We start from the raw sequence: 17,413 nt of genomic DNA on the forward strand, positions 1-17,413 counted from the left end.
TAGTTTTAGAAATAAGATGGTAAATAGGCCCATATCTTTTATTCATACAGGCACTCCTCTTTTTATTACAGTTTGAAGATGTTGCATTTTTCACAAATTGAAGGTTTGTGGCAACCCCACATCAAGCAAGCCTATTCATGCCATTTCTTCAGTACCATTTGCTCACTTCATGTCTCTACATCTCATTTTTTAAAATTCTTTCAATAGCTTACACTATTTCATTACTATTCTGTTTATTATAATGATTCATGATCAGTGATCTTCAATGTTACTACTAAAACCTGCTTAAGGCTCAGATGGTGGTTACCTTTTTTTAGAAATAGAGTATTTTTTAACTTAAAACTTTACATTTTTTAAGACATAGCGCTGTTGCTCTTAATAGACTACAGCATAATGTAAATGTAACTTTTATATGCAGTGGGAAATCAAAATATTCATATGACTCACTGTGTTGATATTTGCTTTATTGTGGTGCTCTGAACCAGACCCACTCCTAATCTTTCAGAGGTCTGCCTGTAGTACCTGCAGAGAACCTTCTTCTGTAGAGAATTTTTTTGAGGCCCTTTCATGTAGGTTATGCTGGCACCCCACTCCAGTACTCTTGCCTGGAAAATCCCATGGATGGAGGAGCCTGGTAGGCTGCAGTTCATGGGGTTGCTAAGAGTCGGACGTGACTGAGCGACTTCACTTTCACTTTTCACTTTCATGCATTGGAGAAGGCAATGGCAACCCACTCCAGTGTTCTTGCCTGGAGAATCCCAGGGATGGGGGAGCCTGGTGGGCTGCCGTCTGTGGAGTCACACAGAGTCGGACACCACTGAAGCGACTTAGCAGCAGCAGCAGCAGCCTCATAATATACACCAATTTTTATTCCCTTCCTCTGTGACTCTGGATTGCAATACTAAGGCGATTACTAAACTACAAGCCTCAGAGGAAACAAAACATAATAGTCATTTTTTTTTTATATTTCAACAGTCTTCTTTCTAAATACGGCTAAAAGAAACTCAGCTTTCCTTAATCATGCAATAACATGTTACCTGAATTAATGTTAACAGACTTTAAAAAATTGAAGTAAATATTTGAAGGCTTATGTTGGCATTTCTTTTTACCTTTTAAATAAACTACCATATAATCATCTGAATATAAAACAGCCCCACAATGATATAAACTAGCCATAACTTGAAAACAAAAAACTCAGAGACCTCAGAACATATTACCCTAGTTAAAATGGGGTGAACTGAATCTCCTTTTTACAACTATAAAATACAAATATGGATAAAAGAGAAAACTCTTGCTTGGGGTTCCATCTTGAAGAAGCACAATGTATGTTTGTTTCTTATGAGGAAAAAAAAAACAGGATTTATAAACAAACTTGGGCATAATATAATATGGATTAAATTATTTGTTTCTTACAAATGTGACATCTTCAAATGTACCAAATATCTGAAAAATGGAACTATTTGTACATTTCCCTCTGTTTTACAGTTTAGGTGCCTCCAACACCCAGGGAAAGGAATTTTCTTTCTTGTGGTCTCAATGCAGCCAATGCCATTAATTCAAGGCAATGCCATTAATGATCATTTTCAACCCAAGTAAATTAAAAAAAAAAAACCTTGACCCATGTAATGTGTTGAGTCAATTTAATGAAACTCAAATCAAATATTCTTTAATGTTTTGACACTATTTTGACATACTTAAATCTCACCATAAATCTTTCATAACTACTTTAGGTTTTAGAAACCGTTTAAATACTACGCTTCTAAGATCTAGAGATTCATAACAAACTATCAAAGGTAACTAAAGCATCTGTCTTTCAATAGCAATTACAATGATTATCTCATTTTGAAGAAATTTAAGAAGGAAACTATATGCCCTACCTGAAGGAAAAGGGAGGAAAAAAACTCTACTTCAACTAAGAGAGTTCAGCCCTAGCAGGTATGTGCATGCTAAATTGCTTCAATCGTGTCCAACTCTTTGACCCCATGGACTGTAGCCCCTCAGGCTCTTCTGTCCATGGGATTCTCCAGGCAAGAATACTGGAGTGAGTTGCCTTGGCCTCCTCCAGGGGAGCTTCCCAACCCAGGGATCGAATCCACGTCTGTAACGTCTCCTAATACTGGCAGGCGGGTTCTTTACCACTAGCACCGCCCAGGAAGCCCAGGCAGGAGCAAAGGAACATTCTCTAGAGCTGGCAGCTTCTTTGGCTTGCAAAATCACAGGACTGGTAGTTAAATCATTTGTAAAACTAACCACAAGAAGGTCTAGCATACATAAATCATCACAGTAACAATTACTGCTCTCTATTGCTTTCTTCAAAATGGCACCTAAAAATCATCACATCTATTCTCCTGTTTATTGTCTGTCTTCTCCACCTAGAAGGAAAGTTCATGAGAACAGAAATGTGGTCCTTCCCATTCATCCAAAGTCCCCAGTACCATGAGCAGGACCTACATAGAGTGAGTACCTAGTAAATATTTGTTAAATAACCAAGCACACACATCCGCCTGCAGAACATTGCCTCCATGGTATAACTATGTATCATCTAAACATCTAAAAGTTCTTTGCAGCCCAGATCAACACTGGTGCTCATTTCAGAGCTACTTTGTGGACATATTTAATTCATGTTCTTAAATATTAAAGGATATCTGTAAAAGATTTCTTAGGCATTTGTTTTGCACAGTGAAAAGAAGACAGCACCTAAATTTAACTTCAGTTGGAATCTTACCTTCAAGGACAAATTCTCACACCCGAGGTTTTAGCTCTTGCTATCACCCCTGCAACTTTTTTTTAAACCTTTTATTTTGTATTGGAGTATAGCCAATTAACAATGCTGCGATAGTTTCAGATGGACAGCAAAGGTGACTCAGTCATACATAAACATACATCCATTCTCCCCCAAACGCCCCTCCCATCCAGGCTGCCGCAAAGCACTGAGTAGAGTTCCATGCGCCATACTGTAGTTCCTTGTTGCTTATCCATTTAAATCTAGCCGTGGGGACACAGGTTTGACCCCTGGTCTTGGAGGATCCCACGTGCTGCAAATACTGAGCCTGTTGTCTAGAGCCGGTGCCCCGCAACAAGAGAGCACATCCCATTGAAAAGGCACCGCAAGGAGGAAGTAGCCCCCACCCACCGCGACCCCCCAAAGCCCACGTGCAGCAGTGAAGAGCCAGCGCAGCCAGAAATAGTTAATTCTCACCCTTGCATTTTACTTACGACTCAGAAAACCTACTGAATTTCCCCCAACACACACATCTGCAACTACAGGACCAAGACCCGCCTGACCTTTCCCTGTACATGAAAATGGCTCGTGAGCTCTCACACAAGTTACATTTGGTTTTCCTCCGCAGGATAAAGGGCCTGGTCTATGTGCTTGAAAGACATCTCTGGACAGAGAAATTTATTTTCTATACCGTGAGTTTTAGTGAATAGTACTGAAAAGGAGTGGCCTGTTTTATACTCATGGGTTTACTTTAAGGAGCATACTTATTGAATATTTTCCTTTAAAAAGAAATCATTTCTTGAGGGTCTTCTAGCAGTTTCCACGGTACGGTTATCTCTCATCCAGTCTTTCTCCCTATCTTCCTCCAGCAGCATATGACTTAAGGAATTCCTCAAATACCCAAAAGTCCTGGACAAAGAAATTAAAATACACAGAGAGAGAAAACAGAAATGTACAAAAACTAAAGACGTCAAGTTTAAGAGTTTCTTTTGTCTACTCTTGAGCCAGTAAAGATGATTATCTGGTTCTGAAAGTCTCTACCATATGAAATGAAGGCATCACTCTTGGGGCAAGAAAGGTCCTGAATGTTCTGTCAAAAGACCCAGGTTTAAGTGCAAGTTCTATCATTGAACGTTTCTCCAGCTCAGTCTCCCCATCTCTAAAAGGAAGTCATATTACAATTCTACAGGATTATATAATCTGGTGAAAAGGAGGGCTTACATATTAAGACAGCCTATGTGTGACGTCAGCCTGCAGGTGGGAGGTCAGGTGAGGGTACAGTTAGGACAGTCTTTGGGGAAAGATGGGCTGAATCTGGGCGGTCAAGCCATCACCTGATGGAGAGAGATGATGATGTCACCAGCTGCCCCTGGCCGGCGGCTTCTCTATGCAGAGAAGAAAGCTGTTTCCTGGACCAGCCTTCCTTTTGCATTTGTTCTTGAAAGACAATTGCTTGAGAACATTTTGGTTGTTTTTCTTCCCCTTCTTCTATTTACTTACTTTTATTTTTTTCCCTGTTGATTAGGGATATTTTGAAAAGGGAGGATAGGAGGAAGCTATCTGCTAAACTTCAAAGCTATCTTCCTTTAAATTAATTTTTATTGAGTATAGTTGATTTACAATGTTGCATCCATTTCTGCTGCACCAAATATATACAGTAGATTTTTATTAGTTGTCTGTTTTGTATCTGGCAGTGTGTATGTATCAGTCCCAATCTCCTACTCTGTCCCTCCCCCTGCTGAACTTCAAGTCTTGAAGCACGGGGTTAGTGCAGAAACATTCGAGAGTCAACATCCACTGGCAGGTGCTGGCAGAGCTGGAGCAGTGATTAAGTGTTCCCAGCCTGGCCTTATGCTAGTGGTGCCACTTTGGGGCAACATAGGTAACCTCTCAGCCTCAGTATCCTCCTTGTAAAATTACCCAACTCCACAGGGGGTGATTGAAGAACCAAATGAGATATCAAACATATGTGAAAGCTACCCTGTCATATACAAATATGAGTAATTAGTAGTGCTTCTTCTTAGAACTTAGAGAAGGCAATGGCACCCCACTCCAGTACTCTTGCCTGGAAAATCCCATGGATGGAGGAGCCTGGTAGGCTGCAGACCATGGGGTTGCGAAGAGTCAGACATGACTGAGCGACTTCACTTTCACTTTTCACTTCCATGCATTGGAGAAGGAAATGGCAACCCACTCCAGTGTTCTTGCCTGGAGAATCCCAGGAACGGGGGAGCCTGGTGAGCCGCCATCTATGGGGTCGCACAGAGTCGGACACAACTGAAGCGACTTAGCAGCAGCAGTTCTTAGAACTAGTGGGGCATAGAGAGAAAATGATGACTGAGCAGCTTAAATTTGTAAAACAAAGCAAGGCCGTCTACTATAAGTCCTGTGAATCAGGAATCCACACAGTTAAGAACATTCAATAAAATGGTTGATGGGAAGCCCTGGTTGCAGGTTAGGTATATGAGACACGCTCATTCCCTCACCCCCTTAACGCCCCCCTTTCTTCTGTCAAAGCACTTGGTAGGCCATAAAGGCCGATTCAAAATGTAGGTATTACTGTTTACTCAGTTTTGTTTTTAGCAGTGTGAGGAATGAACTTGGACTTTGAAGGCAAACGGGCCTGGTATCAAACCCTGGTTTTGCTGTTTCCTTGCTGTTTCTAGGTGTGGCCTTTGAGGATGGAATAATCTGTGAGCCTCAGCCTCCTCTTCTGTGAAATGGGCTCTTACCTACAGAAGTTGTTCCCAAACTTTTTTATGACATGGAAAATTGAAACTGTTAGTCACTCGGTTGCTTCCAGCTCTTTGCAACCCCATGGACTGTAGCCTACCAGGCTCCTCTGTCCAAGGAATTCTCCAGGCAAGAACACTGGAGTGGGTCGCCATTCCCTTCTCCCGGGTGGGGGATGGGGGGAGTCTTCCCGAACCAGGGATCAAACCTGGGTCTTCTGCATTGCAGACAGATTCTTTACCATCTGAGCCACCAGGCCACCTTGAAAAGGAGAATATTCTTACTGCAAAGGATGCTGCCACCCACAGTGAGATGTGAACGGACCAGGAGGCTCTGATCACCCAGATCAGGTCCTGCTTTATTTGGCTTTTGGGGGAGGAATAAATGTGAAGCAGGGAGGGGCTGCCCATCCCAAGTAGTGCTTCATGACAACTCATTTTGTGAACTCACTGGCCCACGCTGCCACGAGCTGTGACCTGCCCTCCTTGACATCCTTACAACACCCCCACCCGCCACCATGCAGGCAGCTGCTGGGTAGCAAACCGATCTCCACTTTGTCCAGGCTTCTTCTTGGGGAGAAATATGGTAGAAGAAGCCCATGGAGGTTTGACTGAATTACCCTTCCCAAAAACACACTAGAAGAAATCATAAAACCTTAAAAATGAAACTGTCAGAGAGGCAACTTTCAGTGGCCACTAGAGAGCTTTGAATCCCAGTGTTTACAGGCTGTTGTTACTCAAAAGCCTAGTATCTGTCGGCCTTTCCAGAAAAGAAGCATCCAGGGCTTGGAAGATGCTTTGTGAACTCTCTGGTCCTTGAATACAATAGCGCTGGTCCTCTGGAAATTCCTCCCCTGCCTTGGCTGATACAAAAGAAATAACCATTTCAAGAGCCTCTACCTAATACGTGTCAGATGTTTTGCATGTTATTTTCAATCTTTACAATCAGCAAACTATTGCCCAGGGTTAAAGGTGGGCAGAGCTGGGATTCCAATTCTCAAACTGAGATTTCTTCCAGAATGTTGTCAGGCTGCAACCAGCAGGCCTCAAAGTCCTGAAGGCCAACTTCGAAACCAAAGAAAGAGCCTAGAGTCAGCAACGGAGACATCAATGGTGTAATGAATGGGGGAGCTCGCACGTGGGAAGCAAGGTCCTGGAGCAACACCCCGCCCGCCACGTGGCAGTCTTTGATGGGGGTGGAGGGTGGGAGTAGGAAGGGTATGTGTGCTGCGGCGGGCTACCGGTTATAGAGGAATTGGTGTCAGCTTGAGGTGGCTCAGATGGTAAAGCGTCTGCCTACAATGTCAGAGACCGGGGTTCAATCTCTGGGTTGGGAGGATCTCCTGGAGAAGGAAACGGCAACCCACTCCAGTATTCTTGCCTGGAAAATCCCATGGACAGAGGAGACTGGTAGGCTACAGTCCATGGGGTCGCAATGAGTCGGACACGACTGAGCGACTTCACTTTCCTTTCACTTTGACTCATAGATTACCAGGGAAACAAGCAGAGAGGCTCACCCCTCCACTGGCCTTCTGATAAACTATCATGATGGAGATGTTCTAATCTAAAGTTAGGACAATCCCTAGCTGGGGAGGCAAGTATGTAGGAAGTCAGTCCTGTGAGTATGGTGTAGGTGGAGTAGGCGCTGGTGGAGCAGGGGTGGACACGAAGCAAGAGAACAGCCGTCCTGGGGACATCCTGGTGCTGGAAGAGTGGTTGAGACGCCACACTTCTGCTGCAAGGGGCAAGGGTTCGATTCCTGGTCACTAAGATCCCGCATGCTGCACGGTGTGGCCAAAAGCTTTATTTAAAAAAAGAGAAAAGTACCTTTGTATCTTGGGTGGCCAGATCACACATGTACCATACTTCCTGTCTAGTAGAACAGAGCTTTTAAGGGAGCTAATGAGTTTCCATTCTTTAAAACTGAATTTTCAAGAAATCTAGACAGGGGATTAAGAACACTGCAGTTTAATGTTAATATTGGTACAGGTATATCTCTCATCTCACACAAACAGAAACTAAGATGCTATGGGGAGTAGACCGGAGTTAGAGCAGTCAGAAGCCACGAGGAAACCAGAAACAGGATAAAAGTAAGGGCCCTACCCTCTCCCTCCTACGGTAAGTTCCATAAGGGCATTACAGACCAAGAATGTACTAAGACAATTGTACATATCTGTGTTCATGGTAACTGCAAATAAAGATACTAACCTTTGTATATACTCAGTTTGTCTCAACTAACCATTCTGATGAACTTAGAAACCCTCGCAAAGATTTAAGGAAAAGCACCCATGCAATGCTCAGGATTAATCCTGAGCCACGTAGACCACGGTTTCTCACTGCTGACATTTTGAGCTGGATGATTGTGTGGGGCCGCCCTGTGCACTTATAGGATAAGTTGCATTTTATTTTTTAAAAAACACTTATTTATTTGGCTATTCCAGGTCTTCATTGCGGCATGTGAGAACTTTAGTTAGAGCATGTGGGATCTAAACCCCTGACCAGGGGTTGAAGTTGGTCCCCCTGCATTGGGAGCATGAAGTCTTAGCCACTGGACCATCAAGAAGTCTCGGATAAGGTACATCTTAGATGAGTTGATTCTCCCCCACCAAAGGTACCTATTACGTTTTAGCCTAAGTACCTCAATGAATGGCAGGGGTATTGTGCATGGAAAAATACCTTCAGGAAGAAAAATTACATTATTCCTTTTTTTTTTTTCCTGTTAGGAATTGATGTTATCAAAGCAAAATTGCTCAATATTTAGTACAATTGCCTTTTTCTGTGTGTGTAATTATGGTTAGCGCCTTTTCACATCACGTCATCCACAAATGATGGCTTGCTGTGTGACAAAGGTGAATTATCTGATGTCATTTAACCTAGAATGAAGTTTGCATTTATCTGTGTGAACCAGTGTAAGTGAAATGGGAAGAAAAGGGTGTAGACTAACATTACAGATCTTTAAAAGGGTAAATCATGCTTGAAAGGCCTTACACTCCTTTTGACAATGGGCCTACTTTGACCACAACAATTATCCATTCCAGCTATTGTGAAATAGTTTATACTCCATGTGACAAGCACTGTTTTTTGGCTTTGTTTTTGGCTTTGATTTAAACTCAAGGTCCCATAATTTATAACAATAGTTAGAACATTTGGAATAAAAACCACTGGTTAACGTCAACCGTCTCCAATTTCTGAAGGAAGGAAACCGATTTCCAGTAAGAGATCAGCCGACTGCACACTCCTTCCCAGCTTCCTGGCTCTCTCATCCCCATGTTCCTCTTTCTTTCTTAGAGGCAAGGGCTCATTTAGAGCTCACCACTGGAGATCATTCTCAGTAAGATCTGCTCTAATGAGGGGATACCCCAAACAAGAGTAGCGGTGCAGCAACCCTGAGAGGGCGGTGGCCCAAATCCTGGAAATCTCTGCCCCCTCCCAAAAATAGTTGGAATAGTTCTCCCACTCATTAGCATATGAAATTACCCGGCCTGTAAAAACTAACCATGCCCCATTTCACAGCCGCATTCACCCTCTGAAATGGCCCACACTCTGTCTGTGGCGTGTGCTTCTCACTGAATCTGAATAAATCCACTTCTTACCTATCACTTTGTCTCTCACTGAATTCTTTCTGCAATGAGACATCAAGAACCTGAGCTTCATTTGGTCCTAAAACCAGGTACCACGGGTTTTGGCTGGGTTTGAGTCCCAGCACATGGGTTCAAGTCCCAGTCTGTGGTAAAAGGTTTCAGTTTCTCACGCCCACATCTTTAACCTCACCCCTGCTAACTCCTATCCACCTTCTTTACACACCCATGCTTTCCCAGCTTAATAGAGGCCTTCCCTTTACTGAGCAGATCTTTTGTAACTCTACATGAAAAAGAACATGTTTATATATATATATATATATATATATATATATATATTCATATAAACTAGGGGTTGGCTTTTAAAAACCAAGTTAGGTTTTTTTTCTTAAAATAACAATTGTGTATCTCAGCATCCTGTGTTAGAAATACTACACAATACAAAAAGATCTGCACTTTTTTCAACTAATTTAGTACTACTGACACCCGAGCTGTTTAGGTTGGAAAGGAAACCACATTTCCTCCAGATTCTCACTGAAACAGGTGAAGAGTGAGGAGATGGGTGGTCTCTGATGATGACACTGCTTTGCTTAGATCCACGCAGAAGGTTACCCTCTGAGCTAGGGTGAAGCCCGGTAGCTTCTTTTGGCTACTGTTCTTCTATCTTAAGGCTTAGGGACCTTCTTCAACATCATCAATTCAAATGCTGAACACGCAGCTGTGGGGAAAAATCCTTTCCACATCATTTGCATCATGTACGCTGAAGTTAACAGCACTGTGTGTTTATTTTCTACCAATAATTAAAAAGGAAGAAAATCTTAAGCTCCTCAGTGGCAGACCGGAGGTCTTTTGGGGAGAGGTGTGTCAAAACAGGAAGGCTGTGGTGGTATCAAGACCCAAGAAGAGTCCCACGGAAGGAAGCCCTCAGCTTCAGGCAGGATTCAAGGTGCAGCAGGAAGTGCACAGGCTTTGAAATTCACACTGCAGTTCAGCTCTGCATAGCAACGACCTGTTCACTGGATCTCTGCAGCTTCATCCAAGAACAAGGAAACAACCAGGGCTGTTCCATAGGCTTCCAGATCAAAGAGCTTGGTATAAGGCAGGCATAAAGAGTAAGGTGTTGACGACAGAGGATGAGATGGTTAGATGGCATCACCGACTCGATGGACATGACTTGAGCAAGCTCCGGGAGTTGGTGATGGAAAGGGAGGCCTGGCAGGCTGCAGTCCATAGGGTCACAAACAGTCCAACACGACTGAGCGACTGGACTGAGCTGAAATGACACCACCCGAGAGACCATCTGGCGGATGCTCAGGCCAAACGGAGCAGTAAGGCCTGGACAGGTCACCTGCAAACGACTTGAGGCTTAGAGGCCCCTAAGTACGGCCCTCTGCTTCCCGCATTGCCTCACTCAAGGCCAGCTGCGGGTTCTCCGCGGAGCTGCTGACTCAGGGGAAACCCAGAGCGATCTGGCTCCAGGGAAACACTATATATTTTTTCTCTTTGCCCGGAGGCCGGAAAACCGAAGAGACTGCAAGGGTAGCGGCTACACCCGCGGCCCCCACCGCCTCTGGGGCGGGAGCGGCGGAGCGCACTCCGACCCCACGCAGGCTCTCCCAGGTTGACCCCGGGGACCGAGCCGGCACGAAGTGCTGAGTCACGGGGAGGCGGTGCCGCGCGCGGGGGCGGGCCGCGGTCACGTGCCGGGGGCCGGACCACAACAACGGCGCGGCGTGCAGCGCCCGCGCCGCCTCCCCGCGCGACCCGCCGGCCCTCGGAGCCTGCGCAGAGCGCCACCCCGCCGCGCCCGGCTCCGGCGCCCGGGTTTTCCCCGCGGCCCTGGGGGCGCGGCTTGCCGCTGGCCCCGGCGCCTGCAGGGCCGGATGAGATGTTCGTAGAGTCACCGGGTTCTGGCCCAGTGGGTCTTTCTCTCTTCTGTAGAACTGACCCTGAATCCGCCTTTGGTGAAGGCTGATTGTGCAGGCTACAAGCGCCTTCCTTTCGTCCTAGTCATCGTTAAAGTCCTGAACGTTCTGTGTGGGGCTGTCCGCTGAGAACCCACTCCCAGAAGTCGAAACCCAACCGTGGTGCAATCTACGGAACAAACTCAAGAAGTAAACCAAAAAATGCAAAACACTAATAGAGGGGAGTGAGTGTTGTTAAATATGGCTTCCCTTGGCCTTTACAAGGCATCCTGGAGGTCAATTAATTTAAGTAATACAAGATATTGAAAATATTACTGTTGCAACATGTAATCAAAATAAAACTACTGAGATATTTATGTCCTTCGTGTGTGTCCTTGAATCTGGTATGTGTCTTACCCTCACAACGCATCTCCAGTCCACTAAATTTTCTTTGGAAATACTTGCTCTGTATTTAGAGTTCACAAAATTAACAGATGAAAAAGTGGATTTCACACTCCCAATCTGTTCCAAATTTACTTAGAAGTTTTCCAGTAGCCACATGGAACATCAATTTAAAATTTTCTATTTTAGTGAATTAAAATCAAAGTAAAATTCAGTTTCTCCAATTAGCCACATTTCAAGTGCTCAGCCACATGTGGCTAATGGCTATTGTACTGAACAATGCCAGGGTATGCATATGTGAGATGAGATTATTAGAATTACAAAATGATCCTTTGGATGCCTGGCTTGGATGAGAAACAGTGACCAATACTATCTCTTCCTCCCCATCCCCACACCACTTTCCTTCCATTTACACCAAGCACTTTTTTTAGAGCTAAAGATACAAGAGGCCTGAAATCAACTCTATCCCAGAGGAAGTCACTATCTAGCATGGAAATATTTTTTAAGCAATTCTATCATGATGTGGAGAAGGCAATGGCACCCCACTCCAGTACTCTTGCCTGGAAAATCCCATGGACGGAGGAGCCTGATGGGCTGCAGTCCATGGGGTCGCTAAGAGTCGGACATGACTGAGTGACTTCACTTTCACTTTTCACTTTCATGCATTGGAGAAGGAAATAGCAATCCACTCCAGTGTTCTTGCCTGGAGAATCCCAGGGACCGGGGAGCCTGGTGGACTGCTGTCTATGGGGTCGCACAGAGTCGGACACGACTGAAGTGACTTAGCAGCAGCAGTAGCATCATGATGTAGAAACAGTGATATGTACAAATGCAACCCAAATACAGAGAAGAGTAACTGGGACCCAAGGAATGAATAGGATTGTGTCAAATGGAGAATTCCAACCAGAGAAAAACAACAGAAAGTCAGAACCACACAGGTCTTGTGATTGGTGGGGAGGGTACAAGGAAGATTGGGCTATGGACAAAGTAGAATGAGGCTTGATTTTTATCCCAGCTGTTGAAACAGATGATTGAAACATTATCTTCTGAGCTTCAAATATCCTCACATCCCCACTCACACTACACACACACACACACACACACACACCCCTACGGACATTACAGCCAGACCTTGGGTTTCCATGTCCCCAGACCCTGAGATGGGCAAGTCCAATATGAAGGGTGGGGAGAAGAGACCCCTATGATCATTTATCCATTTGATAATCAGTAAGTGTTCGGTTCAGTTCAGTTCAGTTGCTCAGTCGTCTCCCATTCTTTGTGACCCCACGGACTGCAGCATGCCAGGCCTCCCCGCCATCACCAACTCCCGGAGTTTACTCAAACTCATGTCCATTGAGTCGGTGATGCCATCCAACCATCTCATCCTCTGTCGTCCCCTTCTCCTCCCACCTTCAGTCTTTCCCAGCATCAGGGTCTTTTCAAATGAGTCAGTTCTTCGCATCAAGTGACCAAAGTATTGGAGTTTCAGCTTCAGCATCATTCCTTCCAATGAATATTCAGGACTGATTTCCTTTAGGATGGACTGGTTGGATCTCCTTGGAGTCCAAGGGACTCTCAAGAGTCTTCTCCAACACCACAGTTCAAAAGCATCAATTCTTCAGCACTCAGCTTTCTTTATAGTCCACTCTTACATCCATACATGACTACTGGAAAAACCTTAGCTTTGACTAGGTGGACCTTTGTCAGCAAAGTAATGTCTCTGCTTTTTAATATGCTGTCTAGGTTGGTCATAACTTTTCTTGCAAGGAGCAAGCATCTTTTAATTTCATGGCTGCAGTCACCATCTGCAGTGATTTTGGAGCCCCCCAAAATAAAGTCTCTGTTTCCATTGTTTCCCCATCTATTTGCCATGAAGTGATGGGACCAGATGCCATGATCTTAGTTTTCTGAATATTGAGTTTTAAGTCAACTTTTTCACTCTCCTCTTTCACTTTCATCAAGAGGCTCTTTAGTTCTTCTTCACTTTCTGCCATAAGGGTGGTGTCATCTGCATATCTGAGGTTATTGATATTTCTCCCAGCAATCTTGATTCCAGCTAGTGCTTCATCGAGTCCAACATTTCTCATGATATACTCAACATAGAAGTTAAATAAGCAGGGTGACAATATACAGCCTTGATGTACCCCTTTCGGAATTTGTAACCAGTCTGTTGTTCCATGTCCAGTTCTAACTGTTGCTTCTTGACCTGCATACAGGTTTCTCAGGAGGCAGGTCAGGCGGTCTGGTATTCCCATCTCTTGAAGACTTTTCCACAGTTTGTTGTGATCCACACAGTGCTCACTAAATGTTGGCTGTGGGGTAAGGGAAGCTGGCACAGTAAGTACACACTTTCTGGTCTCAATACGTGTATGACCTAGCTGCTGTCACTTTCAGCCTCATCTGTCATCTTATCGCTCTGTTAACACATTATTTGAACAGTTATTTGGGGGCGAGGTACCTCGTTCCTTCCCTTTCCCATGATCGGGCCAACTCAAGAAGTTTCTAATATCTTCCACCTCCATGGTAAGCTCACAGGAACGTCATTTTAATCGCTTGATGGGTGAATTACAACCCTTTGGTTGCAATGAATGGTTTCTGTGCCATCCAAAGAACCTATGTCATCAAATAGAGACTACACAAATACTTAATATGTTTACGTCTTAAAGCCTATAGACAAATTTTATTGCCACACCATAATGCTCTCACCCTGTTTTTATAAGTGTGAGGCCTTTCTCACCTAAAAAATAATCTGGTGGATTCTTCATTAGCTCGAATAATCAACTTTCTTCCCCAACTCAGTTTCTCTTTTCGGATTACAAAAAAAGGAATTTCACAGAGATCATTTGCCTAAAGCCAGGCGGACTCCGCCCTAACCACGCCTCCGCACGCCTACCCCGGGCCCCTGAGTCTCCGCAGCGCTCGGCCCCGCCCCTCACCGGCCCCGCCTCTTTCCCCGCCCCTTCCGCAGCCTATAAAATCCGGAGCGGCCTCTTGTGCCCGGGAGCGGTCGGCCGGCGGACGGGAGCACTGGGCATGCTCGGCGGCGCAGGTTTTGGTCACAAGTAGGAAGGAGCTAGTGCACGACACCGGCAAAGAGAAGCGCCAGCCGCCGCCGCCTCGGAGCAGGAGCGGTGCGGGAGCCGGAGTGAGCGAGGGGTCGGGCGGAGGGCCAGCCAGCCAGCCCGGCCTCGGGGTCGCCGCTGCCATCCGCGCGGTGCGCCCGACCCCTGGATCGGTCCCCGGGGCGGCGAGGACCCCGCGCTTGGGAGCCAGAGGGGACCGGACCCTGCCTCCCCGGCTGGGGCCCGAGGGCGCCTCCCCCCCGCCACACCCCACCCCGGGGCTGAGCCGCCGCCGCCTTCGGCGGGCAGCTGAGCGTCCGACCCGCGCCGCGCGCCCCGAGCCCGGAGCGGCCGCCGCCGGCCCCGAGGGCGGAGAGAGGGGGCGGCCATGGGGCTGCTGTCCCAGGGCTCGCCGCTGAGCTGGGAGGAGACCCAGCGCCACGCCGACCACGTGCGGCGGCACGGGATCCTCCAGTTCCTGCACATCTACCACGCCGTCAAGGACCGGCACAAGGACGTGCTCAAGTGGGGCGATGAGGTGAGCGCCCGGCCCCCCGCGCCCCTTTGTTCGGCGAGGCCCCGGCCCCCTCGGTCCGCGCCCTGCGCCGCGCTGCCCCGAGGGTCCCCCCGCGCCCGCGGGCGCCCGGCGCTGTCCAGGGCCCTGCCTGCTCGGAGCCTCTGTCCGGACTTCTCTCTCCCATTCATTCATTTGGGGTTCCTCTTCATTGAGCAAACGCGGAGCAGGCGCTAGGAAGGCGTGAGCGTGCCAGAGTGTGACACCGGGTGCCTGGAGGAGTTTTCAGGCTGGGGTGTCTGCCGCCGCCGCCTATTGACGGCGTCCCCGTCCCGTCTCAAAATGCCACTAACGTGAAAGGGACTAGGTTGGTTTCAGAAGGCCGGTTGCTTTTTGGAATCAGGTCTAAAGGATTTCACTTCGGCCGCACCTCATCCAGGTGCCTTTTAAGCCTCCAGCTTCTCATCAACCACCCCTCGACCACAACTTTATAGGTGTAAATTAAAACAAATTATGGGAACTCGGAGAGCTTCAAAATTAAGATTTGTTAGTGCCTTTCCATGGCCCAGATTTAGCCTGTAAACTTTCCGAATCCATGTGTGCGCTTCCAGGTGAAATGCCTCTAGATTCTCAGTGTTGAACCATTATTGGAAGGATCTGGAAAGCACTGCCTGCTGTTAAGAGTCTTTTCTGCCAGAGCTTTCTGTGCCTTCCTTGGCTTCCTGTTTTTAAGAACCACTTGTATATACAATTCGAATCAAGTGACTTCTCAAAAGGTCCATCTGTTTTTCGTGTTTTATGGTCCATGGCTTGCTCAGGTGTAAATTATTTATCTTCTCGGCAGCGTTATCACTCTTGACCTAAGTGTCAGGGTGCTGCTCCGCCAGTGCCAGATCTGTCTCCTTGTAAAAAGTTTTTCTATGATCGGAAAATGCCTCTCCCTCTCAGTAGTTGAAGGAATTGTGCTCTTGTAAGCTAGAAAAGTAACTTGACTTGTAACTCATATTTCTACTATATGGTTTGCCGTACTTTATTGGACAGAAGAGGGGTACAGTATGTATTTGGTGATAATTCTTCAGTTTTAGTCTAAAGCTCCTTGGTTTTGTTTTTAACAACATCCGACATTTTATGTATTTGTATATTGTGTATATTTATGATCTATTCTTGTGTTCCCTCTAGATTTTTTTTTTTCTCTCCCACACCTCCCTTTCCTTTTTCCCCAGGAACAAACCAGTGTCCTTAGCAATGAGGACTGTTTAACAGAAACCATGGATTAGAAAAGTTATCTTAGATTTAAGAAATAACCCACTGACCATTGATTATTACTTTAAATCATGCTTCAGTCATGTCTGGGTAGAGTGTAGGATTTTCACAGAGAAATTCCTGCCTGCCAGTACTGATACTATCAGTCCAGTTGGGAAATGGGCAGCCTGACCCTAGGGGAGACTTGAGGTTGTGTAGACTTCTCAGGTCCTGAAGGGAAAAGCCGCACTCTTCCTCCTCCTGGAATGGCACAGACTGACACCTTAGTCTGCCGCAGGTTGGTCCTCTCTTCTCTCCTTGACCTGGGGCATTCAGATGCTGATTCTCCATTGTGGTACCTCTGCATTTCTGGGCAGAGAGGAGATGTGACTTGGGGGTTGCCGGGGTGGGGCGGGGGAGTGCGGGATCTCATACCTAAGTATTTGCTGGTGTTTGTGTAGCTCTGGCATTATGTAAAGGTCATCACTGTTATGTTACCAAAAATTACTTTTCAAACTGGAGATCATGGTCCATTAGTAGGTTGAGACATAAATGTAGAAGATTTTAGGAATCTTGATGTTTTTAGAGCAGATTTTTTTTGTCCCAAAGGATACATGACCGTTTCGAGGGTGGTTGAATCCACAGATGCTGAATGGAAGGCTAACTGTGGGCCTTGAGCATCTGTGGATTGTGGTGTTTGGTGGGTCCTGGAACCAGCCCTTCATGGATACTGAGGGATGACTGTGTATTCATTTATGTATTGTGTATTTTATGGTCTTTCCTCCTCCGCTAGATTTTTGTCTCTCCAAGACTGTAAAAAATGAAGAGTAGGATGAAGAGTACCGGTTTATCATACATAGCAAGGATATTATGTCAAACCTGAATAATTTGAGTGTGTGGGGGGTGGTATGTTGGGTGCCTGTATTGCAGTAAGTTATTACTCTGGTTGCAGCTAAGGAGTTTGGAAGTCAGGGTCCCACACCGATCGTGGCAGACCTCTGTGTGAGGTGGGGTACTCAGCAGGACAGAAGTTAACACTGATCCTTGCACTTGGTGGGAGCTCCCTGTCACAACCCCTGAGTAACGTCTGCAGGCAGGGTCAGCCCACAAGTGAGCTTGTCTGTATGCAGAAGCCTAGGCAACCACCAAGAATCAGGCCGGGCAGATAAAAGTGGGGAAGGGTGTGGTGGGGGCTGTGGCCCCGGAGATGCAGGTTGGCCCCACCAGACAGAAAGGGGTGTTTGGGACATGATACGT

The 17,413-nt window shown here is 46.2% G+C and overlaps 1 protein-coding gene across 4 annotated transcripts in view; it reads left to right on the forward strand.

Annotated features, from left to right (window-relative positions):
- The first annotated feature begins 14,337 nt into the window (after positions 1–14,337).
- The window catches only part of GCLC (glutamate-cysteine ligase catalytic subunit), a 45,600-nt gene continuing 42,524 nt past the window's right edge, over positions 14,338–17,413 (forward strand). For 3 of the 4 annotated variants that reach the window (XM_086371062.1, XM_086371063.1, XM_086371065.1), the window contains exon 1: positions 14,338–14,938. In XM_086371062.1, the coding sequence (XP_086227188.1) occupies positions 14,789–14,938 (150 nt within the window). In that variant the 5' untranslated portion in view covers positions 14,338–14,788. The remainder of the gene's footprint in view (positions 14,939–17,413) is intronic. The other variant, XM_086371064.1, reaches the window with a different exon arrangement.

This window comes from Bos grunniens, chromosome 23, assembly GCF_055505025.1.
Source record: "Bos grunniens cultivar Pamir isolate PY7600 chromosome 23, Bosgru_T2T1.0, whole genome shotgun sequence".
NCBI lineage: Eukaryota > Metazoa > Chordata > Mammalia > Artiodactyla > Bovidae > Bos > Bos grunniens.